The 16,583-nt window shown below is 45.7% G+C and overlaps 1 protein-coding gene across 4 annotated transcripts in view; it reads right to left on the bottom strand.

Annotated features, from left to right (window-relative positions):
- The window catches only part of LOC143293785 (putative transporter HI_0519), an 86,976-nt gene that overhangs the window by 4,521 nt on the left and 65,872 nt on the right, over positions 1–16,583 (bottom strand). For all 4 annotated transcript variants that reach the window (XM_076605023.1, XM_076605027.1, XM_076605024.1 and 1 more), the window contains exons 7-12: positions 16,429–16,583; positions 15,219–15,344; positions 10,590–10,720; positions 9,228–9,396; positions 3,702–3,974; positions 2,068–2,248 (exon numbers count right to left, since the gene is read on the bottom strand). The exon at positions 16,429–16,583 is cut by the window's right edge and continues 7 nt beyond it. In XM_076605023.1, the coding sequence (XP_076461138.1) occupies positions 2,068–2,248; positions 3,702–3,974; positions 9,228–9,396; positions 10,590–10,720; positions 15,219–15,344; positions 16,429–16,583 (1,035 nt within the window). The remainder of the gene's footprint in view (positions 1–2,067; positions 2,249–3,701; positions 3,975–9,227; positions 9,397–10,589; positions 10,721–15,218; positions 15,345–16,428) is intronic.

Below are 16,583 nucleotides of genomic sequence, written 5' to 3' on the forward strand. Positions count from 1 at the left end.
CAGACCTGTTTGTGCCTGAACCCCCTTGGTGTATATACGCACGCAGAAGATCAAATATGCACGTTAAAGATCCTGTAATCCATGTCAGCGTTCGGTGGGTTATGGAAACAACATACCCAACATGCACACCGCCGAATACGAAGTATGGCTGCCTACATGGCGGGGTAAATAAACAAAACGGCCATACACGAAAAATGTTACATGTGTGTCTGAGTGTGTATGTGTGCGTGCCTGAAATCTGATTGAATGACACAGGAAACGAATGATGAGCGTCAAGTGGCAGCCGTCAGTCGGCTCTTCCCAGGTAGACAGCCTGTTGTGCAAATGACCCCGTGTTTGTAAAGTGTTTAAAGCTTGGTCGCCGACTGAGGATAGGCGGTATATAAGTATCCATGTCATTCAATCAGTACAGGTCAGCCAAAAGAAAGAGGGAAAAAGCGCGCAGTATTTTGTGTCGTTACATGAAGTTTCTGCAAAACACAAGTGACATTGGAGGGCGCAATACTCCCGAAAACGGAGAATGGCCGCCCACACGGCAGGGGTAAAAACGGTCATACACGTCAAAGCCCACTCATGGGCACGAGGGAACGTCGGGGTGAGTCGCAGCCCCACGAAGAAAGAAGAAGAAGAATTGGATGGCACCGTGGTAGAGTCGTTTACACGCTGGAGTTCTCTTCCACTGTTCGCCGGTGATCGGGGTTCGAGACTTCGGCTGGGGAAAGTAAAAAGCGGCGAAAGGAGAGGACTGGGCCCCGCCTTCCTATGCCGAGCCCCGGACACAGTCGATCTGAAGTCACTGCCCCGACCAACTGCCGTAAATGGGTATGAACGTTTAATATTTTTTGACAGTATAAACTCGAATGTCCTGATAATGATTAAATGTCGTCTTTCCTATTTCATGTAGATCTGGACATCAGTTGTCTCAGCTGATTGTTTTCCAACACACATCCGTTCGATGTTGTTGCCAGTATGATCAAAAAGATTGTCAGTGCTCATTTTCACAACCCTTTTTTCGGGACAGAAGATTTGGCCGCCTCTAACTATCCTGTAAACCGGGTGTGGGGGTGTATAATGTGGCTTTCTGATTGACAGATTTTTCTCTTCTTTTTTTTTTTTTTTTGGCAGATGATGGCTGCGTGTTGGGGTAGTGAACACGACGATTAATATCATAATATTCTAAAAACTTGGATTAAGTTATGTTCATTTTTAGAGTTTAGGTTTTGGAGTGTGCATAAATGGTTGTGAAACAATTTAAGACGTTTTTGTTGTTGTTGTTTTTCAACAAAATAATTCTCTTGACACACAAAGTGAAGAATATACATACACCATTTTCTTTATCAACAAGGATGTCTATATGGTACGAACACACAAAAAAAGAAGGCTGACGTGGTGGAATAAATACACACATGGATAAACATTTTCTTTGTCTGCAGTGAAGTCTTGATATGACAATAGCAAATAGAACGAAACGAACGGAAAAAAAGCAAGCAAGCAAGAAAGGAGGAGGGAAGGAAAGAAATAAAGAAAAGCCAACGAAAGAAAAGAAAAGATACAATCAAACAAAACAAAATCACCAACAAGACCAACACAGCGAGGACCACACCAAACCAAACCAAGACACAAGTGTGCGTGTTTGTGTGTGTGTGTGTGTGTGTGTGTGTGTGTGTGTGTGTGTGTGTGTGTGTGTGTAAGGTTTTTTTTATTTTTTTTTCAGCGTCAATACACACGATGACAATTTCCTTTCTGTTATTTTGAATTAAAACAAAGTGTACCTCAGTGTAATGAAACTTGTGGAATGTATTACTTGAATGATTTTTGTTGTTGTTGTTGTTTTTGGGTTTTTTTGCTAGTTTGTTTTACTGTTTTTGCTTGCTTGCTTATTGTTGTTTTGTTTTGTTTTGTTTTTTGTATTTTTTCTTCTGTTTAAAAAAAGAAAAGAAAAAAAGACTATATAAAAAAGACTTAAACTATATAAAGAAAACAAACACAACAACAACAACAACAACAACAACAACAACAACAAAAGCAACATCATCAACATGATCATCATCATCATCATCAGCTGACCGGCGATGCAGGCCGTGAAGAAGCAGGCGATGTTTCCGGCGATCATGGCCCGGAGGACGATCTGCGCCATGTCCTGCCGTCTGTGCGGGGCCATGGCCGACAGGGCCCCCAGCATGATCCCCATGGACCCGAAGTTCGAGAACCCACACAGCGCGTACGTCGCTATCACCTCGGATCGGGGCTGCAGGAACAGGATTCAAGATTCACCATGTTGTCATTGTACAGGCCTTGGCTCTTATTACGTGGAGTGAACGATGCTTAACACAGAAAAATCACTGTTTAATTGCATAGGCCTTGGCCTTTTATAAGTGGAGTGAACAATGCTTATTCTTGGGGGGTTTTGTATGTTTTTTTGTGTGTGTTTTTGTTTTTGTTTTTGTTTTTGTTTTTTTTTGCTGCCCCATCATCTGCGCCATTTCAGTGGCATTACTCCCACGCCGCTCATTTTGATTTCCCCGTACACGGACACACCCGGGTTCGTCCGTCAGTTCCAGCGTCGGCAGTCCGCAGAAAACCATCGATGTTAGGTCGCCAAGAGGCCACACACCAGAGGAGACCCTGCACTGCTGCTGAGTCACTTCGGTGGTGTTCAGTGGTGCCTGTTCTGATTCAACGTATTTAGGACACCACCTACTAAGGCCCCTACTAACGACAATAATGGCTTAGTCGCGGAGCCAGACTGAGTGAGCGTCCCCCCCAGAGTGGAGACTATTCATTGTTTAATTGTACAGACCTTGGCCCTTTATAAGTGGAGTGAACAATGGTTTTCCGAAAAAAAATGTTTAATTGCATAGGCCTTGGCTCCATGACAAGTGGAGCGATTTTTTCAATTAATCTCTGCTTCCTTACGTTTTCAGTATCGTTTACAAAGTTTGCAATATTCATCACTATTGGTTTCTTTTCTGCAGCCATCAGTAACACAAAGTTGAATATTGATGGATGCCTGTTATATTTAACAGGAATTAGTTTATTCCTGAGTCAACTGTATTTTGGACATTTTAGCGTTCTGTTTCAGAAAGGTCAAGAAGAATCCTTTGTGTTTGTGTGGCTGCTAAATTCTTTAATCGCAAATGACAAAGAGCCCTGAACACAATCGGAAACAGTATCTTAAAATCCCTTTGGTGACCTGAGCCCATTTTGAAGAATACTGACAACTTCTGTGTGAATTAAAACCTTACTCGCAGACAAGAATCCACCCTTCAAGCGTGTATTCTACTCGTTTAGATTCAAACAAAACAGCTTAAGATTTACACACAAACAGGAATCCGCCCTTCAAGAGTTTATTCCGCTTGGTCAGATACATAATCTTTTAGATGGTCTGAACCTCTCTTCAACAATACTGACCACTTGCACGAAAATGAAAACAAAATGACACGTACTTGTAAATTAAAGCCAAACAGCATATACTTATCGACAAAAATCAGCCCTTCAAGAGTTTATTCCGCTTGATTAGAGTCTACAGCCTGTTTGATGGTCTGAATCTTTGAAGAATACTGAACACTTGTAGGTAAACCAAATGATATATACTTGTAAATTAAAACCAAGCAGCATATACTTAACTCACCGACAGACCACTAGAATGAAAACAAACATTTACTCGTGAATTAAAACCAAACAGTATATACTGAACTCACCGACAAGAACCCGCCTTTCAAGAGCTGGTCCCACTTGGTGAGATTCACATCCAGGTCGTCGTAGATGACGTTGGCGGGGTCGGAGACGTTGAAGTAGGTGCTGTAGTTATTGAAGGTCTCGCGGTTCTTCAGTAGGACCTGTAGCTCCTCGTAGGCGATGAACTCGTTGGTGAAGGTCTTGACGCCCACCAGCTCCCCGATCCGCCGGCAGTCCGGACCGACCTCCGTGCCCATGAACACCGCCACGGGGTACAGCACGTAGGAACAGATGAACTGCCACCAACACACACCTTCACGGTTATGCAGGTCCCCACAAGACACTGTCACACAGCTTACACAGGACAGAAGGAAAGTGGCAGAGTGTGAAGACGCTCGTCTGCCAATACAGAGAGTCCGTGAGGGTGTGGGTTCGAATCCCGCTCTCACCTTTTCTCCCAAGTTTGACTGGAAAATCAGACTGAGCGTCTAGTCATTTCGGATGACATTAACCGAGGCAACGTGTGCAGCACGCACTTGGCGCACTGAAAAAGAACCCATGGCAACGAGACTGTTGTCCTGTGGCAAAATTCTGTTGAAGAAATCCACTCTGATAGGTACTCAGATATTTTCTGCATGCACTCAAGGCCTGACAAAGCGCAGTGGGTTATGCTGCTGGTCAAGCATCTGCCCAGCAGGTGTAGTGTAGCGTGTATGGATTTGTTCGAAAGCAGAGACGTCTCTTTGAGAAATTGAAACTGAAATTGAAACCTATACAGATCAGAACAAGACACAGTCAAACAGCTTATACAGGTTACCGCAAAAACCTTGCTCTGCTTAATAAAAGGCTAAAAGAAAAATCAACGACGACAACACGGGGGAAAAGGGAGGTCATTCCCGGTGTAAGGTCCAGGGGAGGAAAATGACATTTTCTTTCTTCCTCTCTCCTCAACCCGCGAAGTTTCGATTTTTATTTTTATTTTTTTGCTTTATTTATTTTTTTATTTATATTTTTTTTAATTAAATTTAATTAATTAATTGATTTATTTTAATTTGATTTTATTTATTTTTTATTGTGTTTTTTTTTGTGTTTTTTTCTCAAGGTCTGACTAAGCGCGTTGGGTTACGCTGCTGGTCAGGCATCTGCTTGGCAGATGTGGTGTAGCGTATATGGATTTGACCGAACGCAGTGACGCCTCCTTGAGCTATTAATACTGATACTGATACTGACTCGAATGTACACCGTTTCAGACATGAAAAAAAATCATGAGTGAAAACTGTTGTGTCCACTGTAAAGTACGGCAAAAGGAGTCGATGTGCATACACTTTGTTGTGCTAAATTTATCCACCCTAAATATTACAGAAATCCTTGTTTGCATTGTTGTTGTTTACTGCAAACTGAGCTTGTTGATGTCATGCACAAAGCCAATTGTTATTCGTAATCTTTCTTTGTTTTTGTACAAGGCTGAAAGTTATAGAGAAAGCCGTGTCGTTGTCTTGTTTCCATTGTTCGTATATCAGCAGTTTGTGTTTACTGTTCAAGTATGTCTACCCGTGTATAAGGGGCTATGGCCTACACACGAATTAACCATTTATTCATTCCTAGCACACACACACACACACACATTCCCACCCCACTACCGCACCCACCACACAGTGTAAAGTTCAAGATCAGTGCTATGTGTTATAAATGTATAAACAAATCCTCCCCTTCCTGTCCCTGTGATTGACTTCATCTCGGCACCCCGTCTTGCTCTCAAAGAAAAGCTTCAGACCCACTATCTGTTTCCCCGCCTTACCAATAAACAAACACTTCTCAGTCAGACTAGCGCTGCTCTATCTCTGTCCTTCGACCTTACACTCGGACCGTTCTCTCTATAGCTCTGTCAGGTCTCTATGACATGTCAAGTGCATGTTTGTTGCATATCTGTTATGCGTGCGTGCGTGCGTGCGTGTGTGTGTGTGTGTGAATGTTTGTCTGCATGTCTTACATTTATTTGCTTATTCGCTTATTTATCATCATTGTTGTCTTTTTGTTTCATTTTCATTTATTGTTATTATCATTATTATTATCATTTTATTTATTTTATAATAATAATAATAATATCATTATTTTTTTTTTTTCCTCTTTTTTTCTCAAGGCCTGACTAAGCGCGTTGGGTTACGCTGCTGGTCAGGCATCTGCTTGGCAGATGTGGTGTAGCGTATATGGATTTATCCGAATGCAGTGACGCCTCCCTGAGCTACTGATACTGATACTGATCTGCGCTTGGCTCTTTCAAGTCTGTCCTTGAAACCTACCTCTTTCCAGTATGACTCTGCTCTCCCGCTCTTCGCGGAGTTCAGTTGTTGTTTTTTTTATTGTTTTTTTTATGGCTTTCTGTACACTTGTATCTATAGGGCTTGTCTTTCGTCCTTCCTGGTAAGAGTGATGCATGTATGTTTGAATGAACGAATAGCGTGAAAGCACTTTGATTTGCCTTGATCTTGATAGGTATCTCGTCGCTGGATCCAGTTAACTAGCGTGAGTTGCTTCTAGACAAAACTGAACATTATATAATTACCCTTGAGACAATAATTATTTTTTCATTATCATTACTTGAATATATACATATCGGGTGTCCTAAAAAAAAGTGAACCGCTTTTTGACAATTGTTTTCTCAGTGACAGAGAAACCGTATTCACTGAACATTCTCACACTATAACCTCAGGGTATCATCAACAAGTCTGCAAACTATAGAAAAGTTCGGACGCAAATTATGCGAGCATTGTCAAATTCAAAACAGCATATCAAAAATCTGATATCAGAGGAAAACTCACTTTCTCCTTGAAACAGTTTTCAATGGTAACCTTACCACTTTCACTCAAAGGAATGGTTGATCCTTCTAAACTGAAAATTTGGACAGAACTGATTTTGGATACAGACGACAATTTTTAAAAAAATCAATAAACCTGACACCCAGACAGGCTATTTTTAGACTGACACTGATTGACAGATGCCAACACCTGGCAACTGGCATGAACATGATGAAGGTCACATTGCACAGCTCTGATACTGGATTTTTTGACATGCTGTTTTGAATTTGACATTTACTCGCTTAATTTGCGTCCGAACCTTTAGATAGTTTGCAGACTTGTTGGTGATACTCTAAGGTTACTGTATGAAAATGTTCAATGAATTCGGTTTCTCTGTCACTGAGAAAATACCTGTCGTTTGGACTTTGCCCTGGTCAGGGGAGATCATTACAATCATGGCATTTTCAGAACAGCTTATTTTGTCTATCAATGACCAAACAGAATTCTGGAATAAGATTAATAAAACATCTGACAAAAAGCTGTGTCAACCAAATAACTGGTTTAAAACGTTTTAAGGGTATTTCAGTAAAGCGGACCTCTGATGATTTGTATTTGTATTTCTTTTTATCACAACAGATTTCTCTGTGTGAAATTCGGGCTGCTGTCCCCAGGGAGAGCGCGTCGCTATACTACAGCGCCACCCTCTTTTTTGTATTTTTTCCTGCGTGTAGTTTTATTTGTTTTTCCTATCGAAGTGGATTTTTCTACAAAATTTTGCCAGGAACAACACTTTTGTTGTCGTGGGTTCTTTTACGTGCATCAAGTGCATGCTGCACACGGGACCTCGGTTTATCGTCTCATCCGAATGAGTAGCGTCCAGACCACATAACGACATTTCTACTGCTATAAACGACGATTCAAATAACATTAGATATGGCGATGATGCTTTTATATGACGGCTGTGGTTCTACTTTTGATGATGATGATATGAATGCTTATGTAGCGCCAGTCGTCGGTATGAGACCAAACCCAAAGCGCTTTACAAACACGGAGTCACTTGCACAGCGGGCTGCCTACCTGGGTACAGCCGAATGACAGCTGCCAACGGGTACACATAGAGGCAGCCATACTCCGTTTTCGGGGGAATGCATGCTGGGTATGTTCATCTTTCCATAACCCACAAAACGGTGCCATAGATTACATGATCTTAAACGCGCGTATCTGATCTTCTGCGTTCGTATAATACACACGAAGGGGGTTTCAGGCACTAAGCAGGTCTGCTCATATCATGCTGACTGGGAGATCGGAAAAAAATCTCCGCGCTTCACCCACCAGGGGCCGTAACCTGAGAGATTCGAACCCGGGACCCTCAGAGACTGGAAGTCCAACGCTTGAACCACTCGGCTATTGCGCCAGACACACACAAAGCCCGTTGATGCCCACCCTGTCGCTAAAGGAGGTGAGGATGGGTAGGGGCATTCCGCAGATCCGCGCTCATTCAGGAAAGGTAACAGCAAAAGATCTGTTTTTCTTGCAAGGAAGATGAATAACACCATACGTATAAAGAGAAAAAAGTAAACAAAAGGTGTCTCGGAACAGAGTAGAGCCTCGGTCTATGTTTGTTTGTTTTTTTCCCCAGAAAAGGGAAGCAGGCACGAGTTTAAGTTGCACACAAACACACACGCGTGCACACACACACACGCACGCACACACACAACACACACACACGCACAAACACACACACACACACACACACACACTAACGCACGCTAACACACACACAACACAGAAGGGAAGCAGGCACGAGTTTAAGTTGCACACAAACACACACGCGCGCACACACGCACGCACACACACACACAACACACACACACACACACACACACACACACACACACACACACACACACACACACACACACACTAATTCACACACACAGAGAAGGGAAGCAGGCACGAGTTTAAGTTGCACACAAACACATACGCGTGCACACGCACACACACACACACAACACACACACACACACACACACACACACACACACAGAGTAACACACATACGCGCGCGCGCGCGCGCGCTCGCTATCCGCACCTGCCTTCTGTGCTATGGGACAGACGCAAAAGTAAAAGAAAAGAAAAACAAAGCTTTGCTTGTTATGCTTTGCCTCATCTGTCACACAGCTGCTTTGATGATGTTCCTGTCAATAGAATTTGTTTGAAGCAAACCACAAACACCACCACTAACACCGTATCACGATAAAAACAACAACAACAACAACAAACAAACAAACAAAAACACCGTCAGCATTGTACCTGAATGGTGAGCCCCTTAATGCCCACCCTCTCGCCAAACACACACACACGCGCGCGCGCGTGCACACACACACACACACACACACACACACACACACACACACACACACACACACGGTCTGGACGCTAGTCATTTGGATGAGACGTTAAACCGAGGCCCCGTGTTCAGCATGCACTAAGCGCACGTAAAAGAACCCACGACAACAAAAGCTTTGCCCTTGGGCAACATTCAGTAGCAAAAAAACAACCACCCCAATCCACTTCGATAAGAAAAATTAATAAAACTGCACGCAGGAAAAAATACAAAACAAGGGGGGTGGCGCTGTAGTGTAGCGACGCGCTGTCCCTGGGGAGAGCAGCCCCGAATTTCACACAGAGAAATCTGTTGTGATAAAAAGAACTACAAATACACCACCACCAGCACCACCACCAGCACCGTACCTGGAAGGTGAGCCCCTTGATGCCCACCCTGTCCCCAAACCAGGTGAGCGTGGCGTTGACGAACTTGAGGATGGACAGGAAGGCGATGACGTTGACCACCACGTTGGCCACCAGCATAATGGCGTTGGAGGCCCCGGAGCTGGCTGCCTCGATCAGGTTCCGCTCCTCCCTGGGCAACAAGGCGAGGAGCGTTGTGATAACATCGAGGATAATGATGATAACAACAACAGCAGCAAAAACAATCACAAAAAGGAGGGTAGGATAAGAAGAAGGAAGAGGAGGATAGAAGAGAGAGAGAGAGAAAGGGAGAGAGAGGGGGGGGGAAGAGAGAGAAAGGGAGAGAGAGAAAAAGAGACAGAGAGAAAGGGGGAAAGAGAGAAAGGGGGAGAGAGAGAGTAAGATATATATATATATATATATATATATATATATATATATATAAAGGTGGAGAAAGAGAGAGAGAGAGAAAGATAGAGAGAAGGGGGAGCGAGAGTGAGAGAGTGAGTGAGAGACAGAGTGAGAGAGAGAGAGAGAGTGAGAGTCGTGTTAATCATTCACTGTCAATTACATGCCAGCCACAGAACATGCACCAGTCTGCTGCAAAGAAGAAAGATATGCATTGTCTTTCTCCATCTTGGCGTCATCCTCACTGCTGAGAATGATTTGCTCTGTCACTATATGTCAGTCAGAGAATGGTTTGCTCTGTCACTATATGTCAGTCAGAGAATGGTTTGCTCTGTCACTATATGTCAGTCAGAGAATGGTTTGCTGTGTCATTATATGTCAGTCAGAGAATGGTTTGCTGTGTCATTATATGTCAGTCACAGAATGGTTTGCTCTGTCACTATATGTCAGTCATCCACGAAGCACTAATATATATGACAGTCAGTCGTGTCCGACTATGACCACCAGAACAGCAGAGGAGGCAACTGCTGTTCCGACTATTTGTGCTAGAGTTTGATTATAGTAGAGAGTGTCTTGCCCAAGTTACATCCCCGCTCTCTCGGCCAAGAGGGTTTTAGGACAGTCGACGTTGGGATGGTTCCCAAAAACCAACTAGCTCCCCCAAGGCTGCAGCACTAAGAGTCAGTGCAACCTTACCTCCTAGTTTGAGAGTCGTAGTCCTTCACAAAAGACTAAGCTGCGAATGGATTCCCATTGCAGTGTAGAAACCGCTGGTCATGCAGCTCTCACTTTGCTGGTGAACCAACTGTGAGATTACGTCAATGTCTGACACAGGCCGAGCGATGAAGCAAGCACTAATCTAGAGCCAGGATGAGACAGGACAGGACAGGACAGGACAGGACAGGACAGGTCAGGACAGGACAGGACAGGACAGGACAGGACAAGACGAGGACGTGCCCTTTCTCCATCTTGGCGTAGTCCTCAGCGCTGGTGATGGTCTGTTCTGTCTCTGGGTAGGTCAGCTTGGAAATGGCCAGGGCGGCGGGGGCCGACATTACTGAGGCCGACAGCAGGTGGTTGGCCGGTACCTGGGACACCGGTCACTGACTGTCCATCACTGTCCATCACTCACTGTCCATCACTCTCTGTCAGGCACTCATTGTCCATCACTGACTGTCCATGACTCTCTGTTCATCACTCACTGTCCATCACTCACTGCCAATCACTCTCTGTCCATCACTCACTGCCAATCACTCTCTGTCCATCACTCACTGTCCATCACTCACTGCCAATCACTCTCTGCCAATCACTCACTGCCAATCACTCATTGTCAATAACTCACTGTCAATCACTCACTGTCAATCACTTACTGTCAGGCACTCACTGTCCATCACTCACTGTCAATTACTCACTGTCAGGCACTCATTGTCAATCGCTCACTGTCAGGCACTCACTGTCAAGCACTCATTGTCAATCGCTCACTGTCAGGCACTCACTGTCAAGCACTCATTGTCAATCGCTCACTGTCAGGCACTCACTGTCAAGCACTCATTGTCAATCGCTCACTGTCAGGCACTCACTGTCAGGTACTCATTGTCAATCGCTCACTGTACTACCAATGCTTCGACGGTGACTATGATGTCACTGTGTTTTTTTGTTAATGGCCACCCAAAACTCACTATCAATCACTCACTGTCAGTTACGTCAATCATGTCAATCACTCACTGTCAATTACGTCAATCATGTCAATCACTCATTGTCAATCATGTCAATCACTCACTGTCAATCATGTCAATAACTCACTGTCAATCAATCACCGTCAATCACTCACTGTCAATCATGCCAATCACTCACTGTCAATCACTCACGTCAATCATGTCAATCACTCACTGTCAGTCACTCACATCAATCACTCAGTGTCAATCACTCACCGTCAATCATTCACGTCACGTCAATCATTCCAGTTAATCGCTCACGTCAATCACGCCAATAACTCACTGTCAGTCACTCATGTCAATCACTTACTGTCAATCATCCTCGTCATTCTCTCGCTATCACTCATGTCATCTGTCACTCACGTCATTCTTTCACCTTAATCACTCATATCAATTACCCACGTCAATTACTCACGTCATATCACGTCAATCAATCAGTCGTGTCAATCACTCACACCACCTTCTGTCTTCTAAATTTGGATAAACATGTGGAATATGCAACAACAAGGTTTAGATTGGGTTTTTTTTCAGATTTGGCTTTTAGTAGTAGTAGTAATAATAATAATAATGGTATTTATATAGCGCTGAATCTTGTGCAGAGACTAATCTAAGCGCTTTCACACCAGTCATCCACACGCATGCATAACTCTAAAACTGAAGAAACTGAAGACAAGGAAGATGTATGGAAAGGAGGCTATCTTGTGAAGAGGTGGGTTTTATATATGTATGAATACAAAAAGGTACACAAAACTGAATATATACATATACATATACATATATATATATATATAAGAACTCCGATCTTATGTGTCCTATTACATGTGTAGGACACATAGAATCGGAGTTCTTTTCTTTACTTCTAAAGAAAATTAAATGCATTTTGTTCTTACGGAGTTTTGAGAAATTTTTATTTTATGTCCCAGATATCATGGACCAACTCTGTCTCTTCAAACTGATATTATCCTGCTCTGGTCCTGATGTTGTGCTAACTGTCACTGTATCTCCACACCACACCACACCACACCACACCACACCGCACCTCACCACACCACACCTCACCACACCACACCACACCACACCACACCACACCACACCACACCACACCTCACCTCACCACACTACACCACACCACACCTCACCACACTACACCACACCACACTACACCACACTACACCACACCTCACCACACTACACTACACCACACTACATCACACTACACCACACCACACCTCACTTCACAACACACTACACCACACCACACCACACCACACCACACTACACCACACCTCACCACACTACATCACACTACACCACACCACACCTCACCTCACTACACCACACCACACCACACCACACCACACCACACCTCACCAAAGTATACCACACCTCACCACACTACACCACACCACACTACACCACACCACACCACACCACACCACACCACACCTCACCTCACCACACCACACTACACCACACCACACCACACCTCACCTCACCACACTACACCACACCACACTACACCACACCTCACCTCACCACACTACACCACACCTCACCTCACCACACTACACCACACCTTACCTCACCACACTACACCACACCTCACCTCACCACACTACACCACACCTCACCTCACCACACTACACCACACCTCACCTCACCACACTACACCACACCTTACGTCACCACACTACACCACACTACACCACACCTCACCTCACCACACTACACCACACCACACTACACCACACCTCACCACACTACACCACACTACACCACACCTCACCACACTACACCACACTACACCACACCTCACCTCACCATACTACACCACACCACACTACACACATCACCACACCACACCACACTACACCACACCACACTACACCACACCACACTACACTACACCACACTACACCACACCACACCACACCTCACCACGCCACACCACACTACACCACATCACACTACTCCACACCACACCACACCCCGCCACACTACACTACACCACACTACATCACACTACACCACACCACACCTCACCACACTACACCACACTACTCCACACCACACCACACCACACCACACTACACTACACTACACTACATCACACTACACCACACTACACCACACCACACCTCACCTCACCACACCACACTACACCACACCACACCACACCTCACCTCACCACACCTCACTACACCACACCACACCACACTACACCACACCACACCTCACCACACCCCACCACACTACACTACACTACATCACACTACACCACACCTCACCTCACCACACCACACTACACCACACCACAACCTCACTACACCACACCACACTACACTACACTACACTACATCACACTACACCACACCACACCACACCTCACCACACCACACCACACCTCACTACACCACACCACACCACACTACACCACACCACACCTCACCACACCTCACTACACCTCACCACACCACACTACACCACACCACACCACACCTCACCTCACCACACCTCACCACACCACACCACACCTCACTACACCACACCACACCACACCACACCACACCTCACCTCACCACACCTCACCTCACCACACTACACCACACTACACCACACCTCACCTCACCACACCTCACTACACCACACCACACCTCACTACACCACACCACACCACACCTCACCTCACCACACCTCACCTCACCACACTACACCACACTACACCACACCTCACTACACCACACTACACCACACCACACCTCACCACAATACACCACACCACACTACACCACACCACACTACACCACACCTCACCTCACCACACTACACCACACCTCACCTCACCACACTACACCACACCTCACCTCACCACACTACACCACACCACACTACACCACACCTCACCTCACCACACTACACCACACCACACTAACCACACCTCACCTCACCACACCACACTATACCACACCTCACCTCACCACACCACACTACACCACACTACACCACACCACACCACACTACACCACACTACACCACACCACACTACACCACACCTCACCTCACCACACCACACTACACCACACTCACCTCACCACACCACACTACACCACACTACACCACACCACACTACACCACACTACACCACACCACACTACACCACACCTCACCACACCACACTACACCACACCACACCACACCACACTACACACACCACACCACACCACACTACACCACACTACACCACACCACACTACACCACACCTCACCTCACCACACCTCACTACACCACACCACACCACACTACACCACACCACACCACACCACACCACACCCAACCACACCACACCTCACCACACTACACCACACCACACCACACCTCACCACACTACACCACACCACACCACACTACACCACACCTACACCACACCACACCACACCACACCACACCTCACCTCACCACACCACACCACACCACACTACACCACACCACACCCACCACACCACACCACACCACACTACACTACACCACACTACACCACACCACACCACACTACACCACACTACACCACACCACACCACACCACACCACACCTCACCACACACACTACACCACCACACCACACCACACTCACCACACTACACCACACCACACTACACCACACCACACCCACCACACTACACCACACTACACCACACCACACCTCACCACACTGCACCCACACCGCACCACACCAACCACACAACACCATACCACACCAACCACACAACACCACACCACACCACACCACACCCACACCACACCACACCACACCACACCACACCACACCACACCACACCCACACCCCACCACACCACACCACACCACACCCACCCCGAATCCAATGTAGGCCCCCAGCACAGTGCCGGCAATGGTGGCGAACCCCCCAGTCATGACTGCATGAAGTTCTGACTTGGTCATGTTGGAGATGAACGGCCGAATCATCAGGGGCGCCTCCGTCTGAACACACACACACACACACACACACACACACACACACACACACACACACACACACACACACCACACACACGCACACATACACACCACACACACGCACACACACACGCACGCATTCGCACACACACACACACACACACACACACACACACACACACACACACACACACACACGGATATACATTCATACTTTAAACACTTGGCATGAAGGCGGAGTTTCTTTGAAAATGAACATAACCTTTTTTCTTTTTTTCTTTTTCTTTCTTCTTCTTCTTTTTTTTCAGAACGACGGACTATCTTTCTTAGTTTCTGGTCCTACTTTGACACATTCATGTAAGAAAAACATACAAAGATACAAAAACATCCATCTTGTCTCAAACTCACCATACAACCTCTCTTGGTTTTCTTCTTTCTTTTTGGCTTTGTTTTCTTTTCGATGACAACATTAAGTAAGATGCGAAAAAGAATACTTTAACTTGATGTCTACAGTCACCAATATGTATGACGGGACATTATAAACAAACAAACAAACAAAAACTCTCGCTAATCCCCCCAAAAGCTCTACTCCACCTCTAGAAAAAGACCCGAAAAACAATAAATTTCAAATGCGAAATTTAAAACTTCACACTGGATTTACATAATCGCCAGTATTATGTGATGGGAGATTATGAACAAAGTATTGCTCTTCTTTTCATTTTGTGCATTGTCAAGTCCCTTCAAGGCAATTAAGACACGTAGGTATTCATTCTTTCCAGCATACACTCTCGTATAATGGGTGTGGGGAGTGGTGGAAGGGATTAGACGCTGATAGGGGCTGGGTAGTGGAGGGGAGGGTGGTTTGTGAAAAAAGAAAAAAAAAACTCCAGCTGACAGCGAAGATGGAGGGTAAAAGACATTCCTCATCTTTTTGCAGGATGTACAGAACCATGCCCACGAAGATGTTGCTGGCAGCGTTGATGGACTCTGTGCCCAGACAGAAGGACCCTCCACCACCACCCAAACCTTTCTTCTACACACACACCCCCTACCTCCCCTAACCCCCTGCCCCATCACCACCCTCCCTGTTCTGCACGCTGTACCGTACCATCCCGACGAAGATGTTGCCGGCGGCGTTGATGGATTCCGCGGGCGTGGTGCCCAAACAGAAGGAGAGGAAGCGGCCCAAGATGGACACCACGCCCTGCATCACCCCCAGGTAGTACAACACGGAGATGACGGAGCTGAAGAAGATGATCACCG

This window comes from Babylonia areolata, chromosome 19, assembly GCF_041734735.1.
Source record: "Babylonia areolata isolate BAREFJ2019XMU chromosome 19, ASM4173473v1, whole genome shotgun sequence".
In the NCBI taxonomy this organism is placed as follows: domain Eukaryota; kingdom Metazoa; phylum Mollusca; class Gastropoda; order Neogastropoda; family Buccinidae; genus Babylonia; species Babylonia areolata.